Here is a 20,126-nt window from a genome sequence, read left to right as displayed (position 1 = left end):
TCTCTGGGCCGTGTCCTCCCGGGTGGAGGCGCGCCCTGAGCTGAGGCTGCCTCGCTGTGCGCTGTTCCAGGTTGCGGCCGTTGGTGTCCACGCAGCCGGCGAAGAAGGTGGCACTTGGAGAGGTGTGTTGACGGGGGGTGGGGCCAGGGCTGGGGTCCTTGGGGAAGAGGGTGCCCACACGGTGTCTGGAGGGTGCGCCCACCCAGGCAGAGGGGCCGGGCCCTGGGAGCCGAGGCCCTGCAGCTGGGCGGCCCTGCCCCAGCGGCCCGGAGCCTGCCCGCACCTGCCCAGCCCCTCGCCTCACCTGCAGGCTTCACTCCCGAGCGCCCACTCCTTGGAGGCCGAGCGTGTCAGGCCCACAGTGGTCGTGGTGGAGAGCGGGCCTGTGTCCTACCACGCGGAGGAGGACGCGGAGGAGGAGGACGCAGAGGAGGAGGACGGAGAGCCCTGCGTCAGCGCCCTGCAGATGATGGGCGGCAACGGTGTGTGCAGGCGGGCGCTCGGCGAGGCCACATCGCTGGGGGCAGGGCCCGCAGGGCTGGCGGTGGGGCCATGGGGGGCGCTTCGGGGGTCCCGCTCACTCCTGGGGTGGCGGGCCTCATCCCCCGTGGTTACTGCCTTGCACTCTGCAGATTACGGCTGTGACGGGGATGATGATGATGGCTACTGAGGTGATCTCACGTCCGGCACGTCCGCTGGTGGCCCCGCCACTGGCTCCTGAGGGTGAGCCCCCGGTGAGCAGCAAGACTCGGTGATGAGACGGGCGCCCTGCTGCCCAGCGGCCTTCACGCACAGCCGCCGGCGACCTCATGGCCCTCGCTGTTGGGATCCTGATCTGAGCAACGTGAGGAGCGTGTGTGTTTCTCGGCACAGCTGGGTCTTGTGGCCCAGGAACCCTTGCTCTGCCGCATCCTGTGGAGAGAAACTGCGGCCCAGGGAGGCCCAGCCACGTGTCCAGGCTCGTGGAGGCCCAGCGGGGTCTGGACCCTGCTCTGCCCCGGGGGCTGGGAGCCTGCGCCCCTCATCTCTTTGCCGCGTCTGAGAGAAGCACTTTGTGTCCAGCTGATGCCCAGCCAGGCCCTCCCCGTTGTGCCCGGGACTGGGGACCCCACAGACGTGCACCGAAGAGCCCACAGTCTGCCCAGCCCCGCTTGTCAGGCGCATGCGCAGCTGTCTGGGCACCTCCCACCCGAGCTGCACCTGGGTCCCTGTCCTCAGAGGCGTGGCCGGCAGAGGCCCTCTGTTGGCGGCACTTGGAACCTGGGCCAGCCTTGCTGCTGGAAGGCCCAGAGCCCTTGCCCTGGCCTCGGGCGTGGCTGCGCGGGGGCGTCCACAAGGGGTCCACGGGGGCTTCCGCCTCTCCAGGCTGGCCTCGGCCACCTGCCCTCACAGTGGCAGAGCCACAGCAGCCTGCCCCCAGGGCTCAGGCCCCACCCTGGGTGGGCAGACCTCATGGCGTCCACCCCAGAGGGCATCACGGCTCACTGGGGGATTTCGAGGCCCTCGCCGTGCCCCTCGGCCAGGACCCCAGGGCACCTGGCTGGCGGGAGTGGAAGGTGGGCTGGTGAAACACAAAGATCGTTGCTTGAGCCGAAACTCGCCGAGTGTGTGGTCTGCAGCTCTGTCTGGCTCCCTGGAGGAGCGAGGTTAGGCGGGGTGCTGGGTCTACAGGCTCCACAGGCACCCGGTTGTCAGCTGGGGAACCAGTGACACACCCACCCTCACAGGAAGGCCCTGGGCCCCTGCAGAGGCTCTTAGAGGGCCTCGTGGACAGGGGGCCCTGCACTGCACAGGGAGCAGGTGCTGCGCTGGGCCGGAGCCCGGGAGACTCCGGGTGGAGGGGGGAGCTGGCGGCTGTCGGGGGCGCCCAGGCCGTGCATGCTGTGCTCTAGACACAGGTCTGGCTGGGCGTTTCCCTGGGAGGTGGGCAGGAGGCCAGCCTGCAGGCCACCCTCGCTGGAGCTTCCTTCACAGAGGAGGGGCTGATGGCCTTGTGGGCCAGGGGATGGGTGGACAGGCCTGCCTGCAGAGGAGAGGCTGCTGAGCCAGGGGCAGGGGAGCGGCCGAGCACATCCAGGGAGGAGAATGCGCAGGGCGGCTGCGGGCGAGGCACGGGGTGTGGAGGCTGGGTCCCCAGCTGCGCCCACTCAGGTTGACGTCAGCAGAGTCGTTTGTGGGCGCTCGCCCGAGCAGGGCACGCGACTGGCCACCAGGCTCTGCACGGTGCCGGGAGCAGCTAGGGGAGGCAGCCTATGTCCACTGGGGCCAGGGCGGCCTGTCCCCGCCACATGCCCTGCCCGTCCTCCAGCGTGAGGCCAGGGTCTCCAGGCCCCCTGCCTGCCCCTCCTCCGGGGATCCTGCTCTCCCCGTCAGTCTCTTTCCCAGCTTGTCCCCCAGCAGCCTGGGGGTGGGAGGGCCTGCCGGGAGAGGCCTGCAGGGCCTGCACACCCACAGTGCACACCTGTGCACGGACACGCCACTGCTGCTCACGCTGCTCCACCCGGGTCCCTGGGGCACCATCAGGGCACCGGATCCCGGGCTCTGACGAGACCCAGGTCTGCCCCCAGCGGGGCTGAGCTCAGGGGCCCGAGGCCTGGAGGTGCCGCGGGGTGTCCACAGAGGATGTGGCACCCAGCCCACGCCGTGCTCCGGGACCTCGTACCCTTCCCGCCCCTCTGGTCCACGGAGTCGGGACCATGGGCGCCCTTCCTGGCGGGACTGGATGGGCCATGGCGTCATGCCACTCGCTGCCTCAGGCCCCCCAAGAAGGGGGAAAAGGCCTGAGACGCCCCCAGTGCCTGCAGGTGGCAAGGAGCCCCATCCTGAGCCAGCTTGTCCGGGCCCCGGCCTGCATTCCTGCCCCTCTCCCAGTGGCTCCCCACGCTCTCCTGGCTCCCACAGTCATGTCCAGCTGGGCCAGGCCTCCAGACGGGCAGTAGGGCTGGTGGCTGCCTTCTGCCACCATGGCCCCTGCTGGCGCTGGGGGGTCTCTCTGAAGGAGGGGCGGCTTCTGGGGGGCCCCTGAGAACCAGGGTCCCTGACACCCTCTCTGGTAGAGCCCAGCCTGAGCGCCCACTGTGCCCTGCCCACTGGCAGCCCCACAAATGCTGCTCCCACGGCTCAGCACTGGGCGAGGTGCAGACCAACCCTCCCTGTCTTCCCGCCCCAGGCCGATGCCCTCCTTCTGTTCAGCGCTCGCCCTCCCTGAACCCCTCTGCTGTCTCCACACCCTGGTCCTCCATCTGTTCCTTGGCGGGCTGGAGCGCTGGCCAAGTGAGGGCCACGAGTCTGGGACCGGGAGAGGGACTCCTGTCCCTTCTGGGCTGAGGGGGCCCCGGGAGGGCAAGGAAGTTCCCCGTCCCCAGGCTGGGGCTGCCCTGAAGGCCCCAGGTCACCGGGGGGCGGACTTACCCACCCTGCCTCAAGGGGCCCAGCCCCATGGCCACCTCCGCCCGGGCACCCTCAGGCTGCCAGGCCAGTGTCCTGCTTCCGCCTCCCAGGCCCCAGGTGGGGCCCAGCACAGACCCTGGGGACGCTGCTCCCTGCGCAATAAAGGCTGCCTTTGGAGTCGCAAGCCCCGTTCAGTGTCTTTGTTCTCTGACACCGTCCAGTGGCTGCTGGGCCAGGACGGCTCTGCCCCCGGCACCCCGTCTCGGTGCCACCCCCACCGGCGTGGGTGCCCCAGGCTCGCCGTCTTCCACACACCCACCCTGTTCTCCTGGGCTGAAGACCCCCTTGCCCCGCAAGACCGTGGGGATCAGTGTGGACAGAAAGCGGCCCGTGCCCGGCCGTGGGCCTGCATGTCACCCCAGGCTCCGCTGCCAGGCTCCGGCCACCGCTCGTCTCAGCCTCGGGGCCCAGTGAACCCCCTGAATCCGGACCCTCCGCCCAGCCACCTGTGCCTCCAGGGAGCCCCCGCCGCTGCCACAGTGCAGGGCCAGCCCCGGGCAGCAGGGGGCGCCCCAGGACCAGCAGGGCCAGCAGGGCTCCGGGGCGGCTCCTGCCTGTCCGTCCCTGGGAGGGGGGCGGGGGTGGCTGTCTGCCTCACGGCCTTGGGTTTTCGGCCCCCGGCCCCGCCCAGGGGTCCTCCCGACACTCTCCCAGCTCCCTGTGGCCACATCCACAGGACAGCCGGCTCCCTGCACGTGCACACCGGCTGGCTGGGGGCACCGACGGCATTATCTCCTGGGGGCAGGGGCTCCCGAGTCAGGGTCGCTCGCAGGCAGGCGGCAGCTGCCCCGGCTGGTTGGCGCCTACCCGCGTCGTCCTGGCCTACGTGCCTGGAGGGCCGGCTAGTCCCTGGGGAGGCCTTGGCCCCAGCCAGGCTGGCAAGGGGTGGGGTCCGAGAGTCGGGCTCCAAGGCTGCGGGCCTCAGGCCCTGACCGCCAGGGCCCTTCCCAGGGGCTGTGGGCGGAGGCAGAGGCGAGGCGGTCTGACCTTCCTGCCTCTAGAGGAGCCTGGCTCAGGAAGCCATCACACAATGGTCCACCTGGGTCCTGGGAGGGCAGGGGGCCAGGATGGTGGGACCCAGCCGTCACTGCTGCCTCAGCCCTGGCGAGGCCAGTGGAAGGCTGCGGTGGGGTAGGTGCTGGGCAGGCTTGTGGCAGGCAGGTGGGCTGCCACACGTCACAGGGGCAACTGCAGAGGCCAAGCACTCAGTTGAGCCCCGGAGGCCTGGATGGCTGGAGGCAGTGCTGCCATGCTAGACAGCGTGGGGACCGTCCTTTCCTTGGCAACCAGGGCCCTTCACCCCAGGCAGACTGAGTAATTGCTCCCCCACCCAGAGGCCGCAGTGAATAAGGACATCGTCTGCCAGGTGCCCGCCTTGGTGGGGCCTGGGAAAACGCCCGTGCAGGACTCAGCAGGGGCCTGGCTGCCGTGGGCCCTGCTGCCAGCCTCAGCCGCTGCGGAGCTAAGCCAGTGGCTGGGGGGACGCCCCGGGGCGGGAGGGCTTGGGTCAGTGGGGGCCACACTGGCAGGACCTGAAGGCAGGCGGCTGGGGTCCCAGACAGACCTCCCGGGGGGCTTGCACCTCTGGCTTTCTCTCCCCACAAGCCCCTACTGGGTGTCCCTTCCAGCCACACAGGGCTCTGGAAAACACAGTCCCCGTTCATCGGTTCATGGGTTTACTTACTCAGCAGACCTCGCGGAAGCTCTGAGGGTCTGCAGTTGGCCATGGGGATGGGGACAATCCCTGGGAGGAACGGCCCCCATGCTGCGGGCAAGTGCGGCAGCAGGGGTGGGCATGAGCAGAGCTGCTGTGCAGGGCAGAGGCGAGGGAGCCACGGGGGGACGGGGCACCGGGCAGGGCTGAGCAGGAGGGCCCTGTGGCTGTCACCGGGGAGCAGGCGGAAGGGCCTGCAGTGATGGAGAGGCAGCTTGAGGGCTGGGCGCCGAGCTCACCAGCCTGTGGATGGCACTCAACCCCTCCCCCCGGTTGGTGGACCCCAGCCTGGCCCTGGGCAGAGACAGACTTTCCCAACGATGGTCACTGACCCAGCCTGGGAATGTGAATCTTGGGGAGGTGGCATGGTGGTCACGGGCCAGGCCACAGCATGCAAAGGAGCGCCGTGCACACGTGGGCACACCCTGAGCAGAGCTCCCACTTGTAGCCCCGCAATGCGTGGCACGTGGCAGGGGTCTTTGCTTGGTCACCCTGCAGGCGTCCCTGCAGGGTGGGCCTGAGTGGGATGGCTGGTGTGCGCCATGAGGACCCTCCTGCAGGGTGTGAGCCTGCATGTGCACACTTGTGCCTGTGTGAGGGTCAGTGCCACAAGGACCTGGCTCCAGGGAGGGGTCTGCACTTGTTTGGGAAGGGCCCACCCCAACAGCTGGTGGTTCCTTTAGCATTTACATCGGGCCCAGCGGGTGGTCTGCGAGTGCAGGCCAAGATGAACCTCCCGGTGCTCTCTCTGCCCCATCCCACCCCCACTTCAGTTCCCATCCTGACCCGCACGGTGTCCCCAGGAGCACTGGGCAAGGGGTGCCCTGGGGTGAGGGAGGAGGGGTCTGCCCGTGAGCGACGGAGTCTGGGTTCCCGTGGCGGGGGGGTCTGGGGGCCCAGTAAAGGTCAGAGACAAGTTTTGTGGAGTGGAGGCATCCCCTGGGAGGCCCCAGGATAGGAGAGGTGTAGGGGTTGGTCCAGAAGACTTCCTGGAGGAAGAGGGGTCCACACAGACCAGAAGAGGAAGGTGGGCCGCCAACCTGGGATTGGGTGATTGCACCGGGAGAGGTGGTGAGAACTGGGGGTCCCCAGAGGTGGTGGTGTTGGTGCTCCTTGGGGTTGGGGGACAGCAGGGCCCGCGGGAGGGAGCAAGCGGGTGGCCACAGAGGGTCTTGTGCTCAGAGCAGGAGCTCGTGGTCAGCCCCGTGGGCCCTGCAGCCCTGGCTGCCCACCTTACTGGCTACAGGCACTGGGAACTGGGGGGCACAAAGAGGTGGGGGCACCTCAGCCCTTCTGGTTGTGGATGGGGGAGGGAGGGACGGATTAAAAGATGGGGAGACGCCAGTGGGTGGCCCAGGGACGGGGGCTCAGAGTGGCCCTGCCAGCCAGGTGTGGGCTGGGCTGAGGGCAGGAGTTCACGTTTGCAGGAGTCGGGGCATGGGCCCGGGTGTCCCCAGGGCGGGCTCTCGATGAGTCACTGATGACCTGGGGTCCCGGCGCCGCGGGTCTAGGCTGCGCGGGCCGCAGGAAACGTCGTGGGCTGATAAAGGGCGGGAGTCAGAAGCCGCCGGGCCTCCCACTTCCTGCATTCAGAGCAGCGGGCTTGGTGCCGGGCAGAGGCTGGGCGGGCGGCTGCTCACGCAGGCTGTGGGTCTGTGGCCCAGCCTGGATGGCTCCTGGAACACCATGTGACCGATGAGAACCTGGCCGTGCTTGCAGAGACCGCGGTGGGGCATCAAGGTGGGCATGGGGTCCCATGTGGCCTCTGGCTGGAGAGTGGCCACCGTTCAGAGGCTTCGGATCAAAGGGTGGAGTGGAGAAGGTGGTCGGGTCAGGACACAGCCAGGGCCAGCATGGGGTGGAGGACAACAAGGCACGTAGGCCAGGGTGGGCATGAGTCCACGAGAGGGTCTGGCTGCATCCACCTGAAGATCAGGTGTGTCTACCCGCCCAGTGACCACGGTTACCTCGGTTCCTCAGGAGATGGGGTGCTCACAGCACGTGAGCAAGAGGGGCTAGAGGAGTTGGCAGGGATCATCTGGCTCCTTCGAGGGCATGACCCCAGGCCACTGAGTGGCAGTCTGGGCAGCCTCACTGAGGCACCTGGAGCTATGTGAGCTACCTTATAGCACCACCCCCAGTGACCGCAGCCCCAGCACTCCGCCATGCGGCTCTGCCCATGGCCGCAAGCTGCTGGCCCACCACCACCCCCATCACCGTCTCTCCCCACCCAACTCCACCCAACCGCACCCCTGAGACCTTGGCAGAGTCAGCATGCAAACACTCCAACGGTCACCTTATCCACAGCCACTGCCACCATCACAGCTGGACAAACAGAACGGGGCTGCTGTAGGCCTGAGCTCCCCAGACCCCTGCCTTGCCTGGCGCATGCCAGGCCCGGAAGTGGGCTATGTCATCCCACCAGGAAGGAAGAGCCTGTCTCGGTTCTCCCAGACCTCTAGGTCTTGCCCCTCTCAGTCCCGTCCCCACGGGCTCCAGGTGATGCCTTCCAGGACACGGACACCCCCTGCCACCTTCAGAGCCTCCCAGATCACGGGTGATGGCCTGGGTCAGCTGGGCCCTGCAGAACCAGCTCAGGGCTGACTCGTGACCTCAGCCCCACTGCTCTCTCTTGGAGCTGGCTCTCGACGCTGAGCCTCTGTACACAGAGCTGACCGTGTTCACCACGTGTCCAGGCGCCTCGGGAGGACTGCCCCAGGCAGGCGTGAGGACCAAGCTGCCCGCTCCACCCTTGGAGCACAGCGAGCCGCACGTGACCCTCGCAGAGAGCCAGGGCCGCCCTCCCCGACTTTTCCAGTAGGCGCAGGAAACGCACGAGGCGCTAACTTCCTCCGCTTTCCGAGGGGACACTTCCCAAGCGCGGTTTCTGCGGCCCTCTACGGGTCCAACCGGCGTGCCCGCCGGGGCGGGGCCAGGTGGGGGAGGAGCCTGCTGGGGACTGACCCGCCCCGGGTTGGCTCCTCATTGGCCGCCCGCACGGGGGGCGGGGCCATATGGGGAGGAGCCTATGGGGGCGGGGCCGCCTCGGGTCGACTCCCAGTTGGCCGCCCGGCCGCGGGCCGCGCCGGCCGCGAGCCCCCGCCTGGGGTCCAGGGGCCCGTGGAGTCCGCGGAGCGGTCTTATCAGCGCGGGCAGCTGGTGGTCTGTCCGTGCGCGAGCGCCCCGGCCCAATTCAATGGCCATTGTCCGCCGGCCCCTTTGTTCAGGAGGCGGCCACTTCCTGCGGGGCTGGGCTGGGGCAGGCAGGCAGGAAACGCTCCGAGCTGAGGCCCAGACGCCGAGGCCACCCTGGCCCGGGGTCAGAGGTGACGGCCACCTGCCCGGGGCCACCCTGGGCCCTGGGCCGGGGGCTCCAAGCCAGACCAGGGGCGAGGCTGGCCTCAGCTCAGCCCTTTCCTCTGGGTCTCCGTGTGCCCGTCTGCAGGGTGGACGGTCGAGTCAGAATAGCCACTCCCAGGGAAGGCTGATGGGGGCTGTGCTCATGAGATCAGATCCCATAGAGCTGCGGGAGGGGCGGGGGAGGGGGAGGAGGACCACCCTTGGGCAGAGGGGTGCCCCTCACAGGCCTGTGTTCCTCCTCTGATCCTTGTCAGGGGTGACAGACTCAAGGAGGTTAAGAACAGCAGTAGGCAGAACTCAAGTCCCAGAGGGTGGAACCCAGCTCCCACTGCTTCAGCAAAAGGAGGAGCCCACTGGGGCTCCAGGCTGGGCAGGACTGTGGCCTGGCAGAGGAAGAGGGAGACGGGGTTCCCAGTGCTTCCCCACCTGGGCCAGACCTCCTGTTGCTCCTTCACTGGGTTCCGCTAAGCAGTCCTGCCCATCCTGGACAGGTGGTCAACTTGGGGCCACGGCAGGCCTCCTCATTCGTCCCTGCTCCAAGGCTGCCCACTCACCAGGCCCCGGCCTCAGTCACGTGCTCACCCACAACTGAGAGTGGGGTCTGCAGGAGGTGATGGGAGATACAGCTCCCCTGTCCTTACCCAACCTCTGCCCCCTTCCCACCACACAGGACAGACCTCTCTGGGCCAGCCCTGGCCTGCCTTCCCTCCCTAGAGCCCTGGAATTTCAGTGCCTTTCTCTGAGTATCCCCCTTACCCCACACACACCGTGTTCCACCCTGCAAAGCCCTCCCTGACTCAGTCCCAACTCAACCAGAATAAAGCATCATGGCTATCACTGTGGTTATTTCCAATGGCAGGATTTAATATGAGGAGTTGGTCCCAGAGGTCTTAGGAGCGCTGGACGCCACTGCCTGAGGCCAGAGGAGCCCAAGGGAGAGTTGTCAACCAGACCCCACCATGGGTGCACCCCCGCAGGGCTGGGCCTCTGCAGCCTTGACCTGCTCTGAGCTCTGCTGTAACGCCAGGGTTTGTGCAGAGACACGAGGTGTCAGGCGGAGAACACCCGGAAGCCCCAGGATGGCAGCAGTGCTTCACAAAGGGCAGTGAGCTCGTGCAAGCAGCCAGGGCACCATCAGAGCAAGAGGGGAACCGCGCCACCCCGGAGGCCTCAAGGTCCAGGAGAGGGGCGGGCAGCTTGAACTTGATCCCATCTGAAAGACCAAGTGGGGCGCTCATGTGGACGAGATTTGGGGGGAACGCCTGTGAATAACTGGGGGACGGCGAGGAGTGGGGGCCAGACCCCATGCAGGGTGCCTGCCCCAGGGAAGGCAGGGGCAGCAGGACAGTGGGCAGAAGGGGCCTCCCACCTCTGCGGTGCTCCACTGCACCCCCAGAGGCCGGCAGCAGCCATGGGCAGGTGGCCCGGTGCATCGGGGCTGGGGTGGGGGGAGCAGTGGGACCGCTGTCCACCAGCCTTGAAGCTGCAGGTCCTGTTGTTCAGCCGGGCTTCCCTGTCCTTCACCGTCTCCCGGAGTTTGCTCAAACTCATGCCCGTTGAGTCAGTGACGCCATACAACCATCTCATCCTCTGTCGTTCCCTTTGCCTCCTGCCTTCAATCTTTCCCAGCATCAGGGTCTTTTCCAATGAGTCACTTCTTCACATCAGGTACAAAAGTACTGAAGCCTCACCATCAGTCTTTCCAGTGAATATTCAGGGTTGATTTCCTTTAGGATGGACTGGTTTGATCTCCTTGCAAGTCCAAGAGTCTTCAACAGCACAGTTCAAAAGCATCAATTCTTCAGCACTTCGTTATGGTCCAACTCTCGCACCCATACATGACTACTGGAAGAACCATAGCTTTGACTATATGGACCTTTGTAGGCAAAGTGATGTCTGCCTTTTAATACACTGTCTACATTTGTCATAGCCTTTCTTCCTAGGAGCAAGCATCCTTTAATTTCATGGCTGCAGTCACCATCTGCAGTGATTTTGGAGCCCAAGAAAATCAAGTCTGACACTGTTTCCATTGTTTCCCCATCTATTTGCCATGAAGTGATGGGACTGGATGCCATGGTCTTAGTTTTTTGAAACTTAAGTACTCTCTCCTTGAGAACACCATGAACAGTATGAAAAGGCAGGGTGTCCTAGAGAAGCCTCATCTCAGCCGTGAGGCCCTGCCCTGCACTGCTGTCTGAAGCACCTACAGAGAACGGCCTTGTGTCCCCAGGGCAAGGCAGGGGTCCCACCACCTCTGTGCTCTGGGCCCTGAATGGGGGTGAGGTGTGAACGGGTGAGGCCTGAGCTCCAAGGAGAGGTGTGGCCGTGGTGGGCTTTGGGTGTGGGAGCTGCTGAAGCCTTAGGAGAAGGCAGGAGGGTCAGCCAGGGCTTCCCCCAGGAGAGACCAAGAGGCCAGTGGCCACAGGGTGGCCCCCAGGGCTGGGGTGTGGTGGGCAGCTCGTAGCTCATTTGAGTCCCTGTGCCCAGGGACAGAGAAAGGTTGAAACACAGAGGTCGGGACAGCCTGCCAGGCTGTGTGCCCTGGAGAGCGCATCAGCGCTGGAATTACTGGGCAGGAGGGCCGGCAGGAGGGCCGGCCAGCGGCCCGTCCTCAGAGAAGAGGTGGGTAGAGACGGCATCCTCAGTACATGGCCCAAGAACCCCGCAGTGTGAGCCTGGGCCAGGCACTCCGTCCCGGCCACAGGCGCCCTGCTCCGCCTCAAACCCCCTCTTCCCAGGCCCTGGCCACAAACCTCTTCTGGGAGGGGAAAGACCCCAGGGGTGTCCTCAGGATCCTGCCCCCGCCGCAGCAGGTCAGCGGTCCCCTGGGCTCTGGGTCTGACCACCCGGGCCAGCCAGGCCCCGCGGGCGGAGGCACTGGGACCTTCAGCCCATGGCAGCCGTCATGGGCCACAAGCACTCAGCATCGCCATATCCAGGGGCACCTCCAGGCTGCCCGCTTCCTCACTCAGAACGTAGACGGAGGCCCAGGCTCTGCTGCTGGTATGCCTCCCTGGAACCTCTGCCCTCCACCCATGGCAGTGCCCCCGGCCTGCCCTCACCGTGGCACCCCATCTGCTCTGCCCTGGGCCCTCTGTCCCCTGAGAAGCTGTCTTCATGGCCCAATCTGTCCAAGGTCCCCTCCTCCAGGAAGCCCCCCTGCCCCCTCCCAGCCCCTCTGCACGTCCACAAGCTGCTTGAGTTGGAGCTGAGGCTTGGGGGGCGGGCAGGGGCCTGGAGGACAGGGAGGACCCTTGCCCGGCCCTGGGGCCCCCGCCGACTTGGCGAGGAGCTCCCCTTTGTGGGAGGTCCCTGTGTGAACCACTCTCTGCCATAGCACAAATGCAGGAAATTGCCATTCTATCAAGCTCTATTTTCTCCCACGGAGGGAAAGTCTGTCACACGAAGGGCATTGTTCCCGGGCTCGTGCCTTCCGGGCGGGCCTGGCTGCAGCGGGGTGCGCGCGCGTTCCTGGGGCTCCTGGCTGCCCTGTTTCCCTTCGAGACCCCGGGGCGCCTGGGGGTTGGGAACACGGGGCCTCGTCCCACCCCCGGCCCAGGGTGACTCCCGCATGTCCAAGCCTGTGCACATGCGTCAGGAGCCCCCGCTGAGGGGGGTGAGAGTGAGGCCAGAGCCGGGGCCTGCACACACGCCCCCCAGCCCCTCCCCGCACCCCTGTGGTCCTCCAGACCCGCCCAGGGACTCTGGCCTGTGGGCCAGGTGCTGTCCTGCTGCCTCCTCTCCGTCTGACTACCCTCACAGGCCACTCTGTCCTGGGAGATCCCGCAGGGCTTGGGGGCCCGGAAGCCAGCTAGGCCGTGCCGGGGGGAGGGGACAGGCCACCCTCAGGGACCCCCGCCCGGCCAGGCCCACGGCGTCTCCCTGCGAGCCAGGAGCCCAAGTGGTCAAGGGCACTGTGTCACCCACCCCCAGCTCAGCTGTCCTCGAGGATGAGAGCTGCCCGTCGGCTGCCACCAGCGCTCTGAGCGACCCCAGAAACGGCGGGGGACAGCAAGCACCCCCTCCTCACATCCTGGGAGGCTCCGGGAGGAGGGGCTGGGCACCTGGAGGTGCATGTGGGGGCTGCTCCAGCAGAGACACAGGCCCCAGATTCGACCTGGACTAGTGGGGGACAGGCAGGGCCGGGGCTGGACGGCATGGACTGGGGGCTCAGGGCGGGTGGAGGCGAGCAGGAAGGCTGGGCTGCAAGCCGAGGCCCTGCCGGGGCCTGAGCACGTCTTCCCCAGCTCCATGAGCCCACGGTGGAGCCTGGGCACCCAGGCCAGGCAGGGCAGGAGGGACAAGACCAGAGGGAGGGAATGGGTTCCAAGCGGAGCGGGGTCAGGGTGAGAGTGCAGAGGCCCCGGGGAGGCCGCCGGTCCTCGGGTGGGGAGATACTGGTGGGTGGGGGCGTGCTCCCTAGGGGGAGAACAAGACAGAGGCGGGCATCCCTGGAGCCCCACGTCCCCACCCTTGGCCCTCCACGACCTGTCTGGCTCCGCCAGTGTCCAGGCCTGAGCTCCGCACCTGCTTTGAAACCGCACCCCAACTCCCGGGCTTCCCGCGGCCTGCCAGCCCCCACTGCCCCCTCTGGGAGGAGCCCCCCTCATCAAGAACCCCCCCAACCAGCAGACTGACCTCTGGACCCCTGGGCTGTCCGTCACCCACTCTGGGGAAAGGCTGAGCCCTGGAGAAAACCGACATCCACCTGTCCACCTGCCCAGACTGCTGGGCGCCACCTGGGGCATCCCCCAAGCTGGGGCCACCAGGAAGCCCCTCACCAGGCCACGGGGACTCCAGGCCCCCAGTCACGTGGGATCATGTGCAGCCACCCTCTCTTCCTGCCCGAGTCGTGGCAGACCACCCTGCCCCCGCCTCTTAGAGAGAAAGACGAGGCAGTGGCCAGCAGGAGCCCCCCGAAGTCCTGCCAGGGCCCTAGCAGGCTGAACCTCACCTGGGGTCCTGCCCTGGCTCCCATGTCCACATGGTATTCCCAGAACCTGCCAGTGTGGAACCTCACATGGCAAAGACATGGTTAAGTGGAGGACCCTGGGGGTTGTCCTGGGCTCCAGAGGTGGCCGGGGTCGTCATGAGGGGCAGGGGTCATCACGAGGGGGCCAGGGTCATCACGAGGGGCCTGGGGTCGTCTTGAGGGGCCCGGGGTCGTCATGAGGGGACCGGGGTCAAAGGAGGGGCCCAGGGTCGTCTCTAAGAGTGCCGGGGTCATCACGAAGGGGCCGGGGTGGTCTCGAGGGGCGCCGGGATCGTCACGAGGGGTGGGGGTTGTCTCTTGGGGGACAGGGTCATCATGAGGGGGCCAGGGTCATCACGAGGGGCCTGGGGTCGTCTCGAGGGGCCCGAGGTCATCACGTGTGGGGGCCGGGGTCATCACGAGGGGGCCGGGGTCGTCATGAGGGGGCGGGGGTCGTATGAGGGGGCCGGGGTCATCACGAGGGGCCCGGGGTCATCTCTTGGGGGACGGGTCATCACGAGGGGGACTGGGGTCATATGAGGGGGCTGGGATCGTCATGAGGGGCCCGGGGTTGTCTCTTGGGGGACGGGGTCGTCACGAGGGGGCCGGGGTCGTATGAGGGGGCCAGGGTTGTCACGAGGGGCCCAGGGTCATCTCGTGGGAGACGGGGTCGTCACGAGGGGGCCAGGGTCATATGAGTGGGCCGGGGTTGTCACATGGGGGCCGTGGTCATCTCAAGGGGAAGCCAGCGGGTCAGAGTCCAGATGGGAACAGGGCTGCTGTGCCGCTGGCCGTGAAGAGGGAGGAGGCACCAGCCAGGAGCCAACAGTGCGGCAGCCTCTAGGAGCCGCGAGAGGCCAGCGTCCGTTCTCCCCTGGAGCCCAGGAGGCAGCCTGCCCTGCCCTCGCCTCAGTGCAGGGAGGCCTGCCTTCATGGCTCGGCATAACCAGTCCCTGCCGTCATAACCAGTCCCTGCCGTCGGAGGCCACCAAGGATCACGCTCACTGCATGTGTGTGTGTGTGTGTGGGGGGGTCTCCACGTCCGCTCAGCCCACGCTCACCGCATGTGTGTCTGTGTGGGGGGGGTCTCCACGTCCGCTCAGCCCACACTCACTGCATGTGTGTGTGTGTGTGTGGGGGGGGGTCTCCACGTCCGCTCAGCCCACACTCACTGCATGTGTGTCTGTGTGTGTGTGTGTGTGTGTGGGGTGGTCTCCACATCCGCTCAGCCCACGCTCACCGCATGTGTGTGTGTGTGTGGGGTCTCCACGTCCACTCTGAGCGAGGCTGGGCCTGGTCTCTGAGGCTCCCAGGCCCGCAGGGGACTTTCCGGCGGGCTTCCCGGGGCATGGCCCGCGTCCCCTGGCCTTCACCCCCCATCCTCCACTCCCTCCTCCTCCCGCACCCACTCCCACAGGGCCCAAGGCCACTGGCCTGCATGGCCTCTGCTCTGGACAGCGGCCAAGGCCCCTCGTACTGGTCTCCTGCCCTCCCCAGAAGGCGGCTATGGCAACCCCCCGACACCCCTGCCTGGACCCCTCCCGGGCTCCTGGTGCTGCTGAAGGGCCCAGCCCGGCCCAGTGGGCTCCCCTGGGAGCCGCGGCACGCCCCTCCTCCTGCTCCTCCAGGTCCCTGAAGACAGTGCCTCGTCACCAGGGCCCCTAGTCCAGCCCCTGCTGCCCTCGGTGTTCGTGTCCCAGCGCACCCTGAGCTCCAGTTCCCAGCTGCCTGCGCACAGCAGTTCCCCAGAAGCACATCTAGTCTCGCTCCAGACCCCTCTCCTGCCTCCAGGGCCACAGTAGCCTGCGGAGACCTGATCCCGACCCACCATCATGGGCCCCAGGGTGCTTCAGCCAGGTGGAATGCTCCTGACCAGTCTCACTGACGTGGTTTTCTTTTTTTAAAAAAAAAGATTATTTAGCTGTGCTGGCTCTTCAGTGTGGCGTGCAGGCTCTCTAGTTGTGCACGTGGGGGCTTAGGGTTAGTTCCCTGACCAGGGATCGAACCTGCATCTGCTGAACTGGAAGGTGGATCCTTAACCACCAGACCACCAGGGAAGTCTCTGATGTATTTTTCCTTAAGAAAACGGAACTGAAAACCACATCACGTTAACCATCTCACTTTTGCACTTCACTGGCATTTAGCACATTCTCAATGTTGTCTCCCAATTTCCAGAACATTCTGTCACCCTGAAAGGACACTGTCCCTGTTCTCCCCTCCCCCAGCCCCGGCAACCCCAATCTACTTTCTGTCCCTGTGCATTTGTTTCATATCACAAGGGACCTTCTGTCTGCCTTTTCACTCAGCAGAACGTCTTCAAGGCTGTTCCGTGTGATAGCACATGTCAGAATTTCATTCCTTTTTTTTTAAATTTTTTTTGGAGTATAGCCGATTTACAATGTTGTGTTAATTTCAGGTGTACAGAAAAGTGACTCAGTTCTATGTATACGTATATCCACTCTGTTTTAGACTCTTTTCCCGAATAGGCCATGGTAGAGTATTGAGTCTGAGAAGGCAATGGCAACCCATTCCAGTACTCTTGCCTGGAAAATCCCATGGATGGAGGAGCCTGGTAGGCTGCAGGCCATGGGGTCGCTAAGAGTCGGACACGACTGAGTGACTTCACTTTCACTTTTCACTTTCATGCACTGGAGGAGGAAATGGCAACCCACTCCAGTGTTCTTGCCTGGAGAATCCCAGGGACGGCAGGGCCTGGTGGGCTGCCGTCTATGGGGTTGCACAGAGTCAGACACGACTGAAGCGACTTAGCAGTACTTGTACCGTATTTCAGAACCCACATATAAGTGATATCATGTGGTATTTGTCTTTCTCAGTCTGGCTTACTTCACTTAGTATGATGATTGCTAGGTCTACATTGCTGCACTTGACAATATTTTGTCCTTTTTTATGTCTGTGTAATAGTCCATCAAGAAACACCTGGAGTAACAGGCAAATTTGGCCTTGGAGTACAGAATGAGGCAGGGAAAAGGCTAATAGAGTTCTGCCAAGAGAATACACTGCTCATAGCAAACACCCTCTTCCAACAACACAAAAAAAGACTCTACACATGGACATCACCAGATGGTCAACACCGAAATCAGATTGATTATATTCTTTGCAGCCAAAGATGGAGAAGCTCTACACAGTCAGCAAAAACAAGACTGGGAGCTGACTGTGGCTCAGATCATGAACTCCTTATTGCCAAATTCAGACTTAAATTGAAGCAAGTAGGGAAAACCACTAGACCATTCAGGTATGACCTAAATCAAATCCCTTACAATTATACAGTAGAAATGACAAATAGATTCAAGGAATTAGATATGATAGACAGAATGCCTGAAGAACTATGGACAGAGGTTCGTGACATTGTACAGGAGGCAGGGATCAAGACCATCCCCAAGGAAAAGAAATGCAAAAGAGGAAAATGGTTGTCTGAGGAGCCCTTACAAATAGCTGTGAATAGAAGAGAAGTGAAAAGCAAAGGAGAAGGAAAGATATACCCATCTGAATGCAGAGTTCCAAAGAAGAGCAAGGAGAGATAAGAAAGGCTTCCTCAGTGATCAATGCAAAGAAATAGAGGAAAACGACAGAATGGAAAAGACTAAAGATCTCGTCAAGAAAATTAGAGATACCAAGGGGACTTTTCATGCAAAGATGGGCTCAATAAAGGACAGAAATGGACCTAACAGAAGCAGAAGATATTAAGAAGAGGTGACAAGAATACACAGAAGAACTGTACAAAAAAGATCTTCACGACCCAGATAATCACAATGGTATAATCACCAACCTAGAGCCACACATCCTGGAATGTGAAGTCAAGTGGGCCTTAGGAAGCATCACTACGAACAAAGCTAGTGGAGGTGATGGAATTCCAATTGAGCTATTTCAAATCCTAAAAAATGATTCTATGAAAGTGCTGCACTCAATACTCCAGCAAATTTGGAAAACTCAGCAGTGGCCACAGCACTGGAAAAGGTCAGTTTTCATTCCAATCCAAAAGAAAGGCAATGCCAAAGAATGCTCAAACTACCTCACAATTGCACTCATCTCACACCAGCAAAGTAATGCTCAAAATCCTCTAAGCCAGGCTTCAACAGTATGTGAACCACAAACTTCCAGATGTTCAAGCTGGATTTAGAGAAGGCAGAGGAACCAGAGATCAAATTGCCAACATCCGTTGGATCATCGACAAAGCAAGAGTTCCAGAAAAATATCTACTTCTGCTTTATTGACTATGCAAAGCCTTTGACTGTGTGGACCACAACAAACTGTGGAAAATTCTTCAAGAGAAGGGAATACCAGACCACTTTCTTTCTTGAGAAACCTATATGCAAGTCAGGAAGCAATAGTTACAACTGGACATGGAACAACAGACTGGTTCCAAATTGGGAAAGGAGTACATCAAGGCTGTATATTGTCATCCTGCTAATTTAACTTATATGCAGAGTACATCATGATGAGAAGTGCTGGGCTGGATAAAGCACAAACTGAAATGAAGATTGCTGGGAGAAATATCAATAACCTCAGATATGCAGATGACACCACCCTTATGGCAGAAAGTGAAGAAGAACTAAAGAGCCTCTTGATTAAAAAGGACAGTGAAAAAGTTGGTTTAAAGCTCAACATTCAGAAAACTAAGATCATGGCATCTGGTCCCATCACTTCATGGAAACAGTGGAAACAGTGAGACTTTATTTTTTTGGGGGCGGGGGCTCCAAAATCACTGCAGTTGGTGACTGCATCCATGAAATAAAAATATAGTTGCTTTTTGGGAAAAAAAGTTATGACCAACCTAGACAGTATGATCCAGCAATCCCACTGCTGGGCATACACACTGAGGAAACCAGAAGGGAAAGAGACATGTGTACCCCAATGTTCATCGCAGCACTGTTTATAATAGCCAGGACATGGAAGCAACCTAGATGCCCATCAGCAGATGAATGGATAAGAAAGCTCTGGTACATATGCACAATGGAGTATTACTCAGCCATTAAAAAGAATACATTTGAATCAGTTCTAATGAGATGGATGAAACTGGAACCTATTATACAGAGTGAAGTAAGCCAGAAAGAAAAACACCAATACAGTATACTAATGCATATATATGGAATTTAGAAAGATGGTAACAATAACCCTGTGTACGAGACAGCAAAAGAGACACCGATGTATAGAACAGTCTTATGGACTCTGTGGGAGAGGGAGAGGGTGGGGAGATTTGGGAGAATGGCATTGAAACATGTATAATATCATGTATGAAACGAGATGCCAGTCCAGGTTCGATGCACGATACTGGATGCTTGGGGCTGGTGCACTGGGACGGACCCAGAGGGAGGGTATGGGGAGGGAGGAGGGAGGAGGGTTCAGGATGGGGAACACAGGTATACCTGTGGCGGATTCATTTCGATATTTGGCAAAACTAATACAATATTGTAAAGTTTAAAAATAAAATAAAATTAAAAAACAAACAAACAAAAATAAAAAATAAAAAGCAGAGACATTACTTTGCCAACAAACATCTGTCTAGTCAAAGCTATGGGTTTTCCAGTAGTCAGGTATGGGTGTAAGAGTTGCACTATAAAGTAAGCTGAGCGCCAAAGACTTGATGCTTTTGAACTGTGGTTTTGGAGAAGACTCTTGAGAGTCCCTTAGACTGCAAAGAGATCCAACCAGTCCATCCTAAAAGAAATCAGATCTGAATATTCATTGGAAGGACAGATGCTGAAGCTGAAACTTCAATACTTCGGCCACCTGATGCGAAGAACTGACTCATTTGAAAAGACCTTGATGCTGGGAAGGATTGAAGGCGGGAGGAGAAGGGGACGACAGAGGATGAGATGGTTGGATGGCATCACTGACTCAATGGACATGAGTTTGAGTAAACTCCGGAAGTTGGCGATAGACAGGGAGACCTGGCGTGCTGCAGTCCACGGGGTCACAAAGAGTCGGACACGACTGAACGACTAACACTGGAGAGGCAGTGGCTGCATTTGAAGCGGGTCTTGGAGGTCCACACCCAAGAAAGGAGGGGCCCTTCCACAGCAGCGAGGGGCGCGAGGGGAAGGGGTAGCAGCCCCAGACAGGAGTGGCAACTCCTCCCTGAAGGGCAGGTTCCAGATCCTCTCGCCCTGCCCTCTTTCCAGAGCCTTCTCTGCCTCCACCCAGGGGCCTCCAAGGTGTCTACATTCTTGCCACCACCGCCCACAGGATGGCCCTTCGCGCTCCCTAATGCTCCTATCTGGGGGGCGCGGCGGCGGCGCCGGCTTCTCTCCCTGCCCCTGGGTTTGGTCAACCCCGGGGGGCAGACATCAGTTCGGCTCGAGCCCCCTCCCCCAAGCTGCGCTGCGTCGCTCTCTCGCGACCAAGATGCCCAAGTCCCCCGGGCAGCGGGCAGCGGCGATCGCCTCTCAAACCTCCAGCCGCGCCCGCCCCGCTGGCCGCACGCTCGGCCGACTGCACCTTGCGGCGGGGCTCGCCTCCTGCCCCGCTCCCAGCCCGCGGGCTCCGGGAGCGCCTGAGTCCGCCGTCCCACCCGCACGGACCCGGGCAGGGGCCACCCCGGGCCCGCCCCGCGCTCGGCACCGCCCCGCCCCGCGCGCACTAGGCATGCGCAGAGCCGGGGTACGCGCCCGC

At 62.2% G+C, this 20,126-nt stretch overlaps 1 protein-coding gene across 9 annotated transcripts in view; it reads left to right on the top strand.

The window, feature by feature from the left end:
- Positions 1-3,574, top strand: part of BRF1 (BRF1 RNA polymerase III transcription initiation factor subunit) — a 52,553-nt gene extending 48,979 nt beyond the window's left edge. For all 9 annotated transcript variants that reach the window (XM_059879405.1, XM_024982225.2, XM_024982227.2 and 6 more), the window contains 3 exons: positions 71-122; positions 311-482; positions 633-3,574. In XM_059879405.1, coding sequence (XP_059735388.1) covers positions 71-122; positions 311-482; positions 633-670 — 262 coding nt within the window. In that variant the 3' untranslated portion in view covers positions 671-3,574. The remainder of the gene's footprint in view (positions 1-70; positions 123-310; positions 483-632) is intronic.
- Positions 3,575-20,126: the final 16,552 nt, after the last annotated feature.

Source organism: Bos taurus, chromosome 21 (assembly GCF_002263795.3).
Source record: "Bos taurus isolate L1 Dominette 01449 registration number 42190680 breed Hereford chromosome 21, ARS-UCD2.0, whole genome shotgun sequence".
NCBI classification, from domain to species: domain Eukaryota; kingdom Metazoa; phylum Chordata; class Mammalia; order Artiodactyla; family Bovidae; genus Bos; species Bos taurus.
The sequence above is the reverse complement of the archived record's forward strand: the minus strand, read 5'-3'. Positions and strand labels throughout refer to the sequence as shown.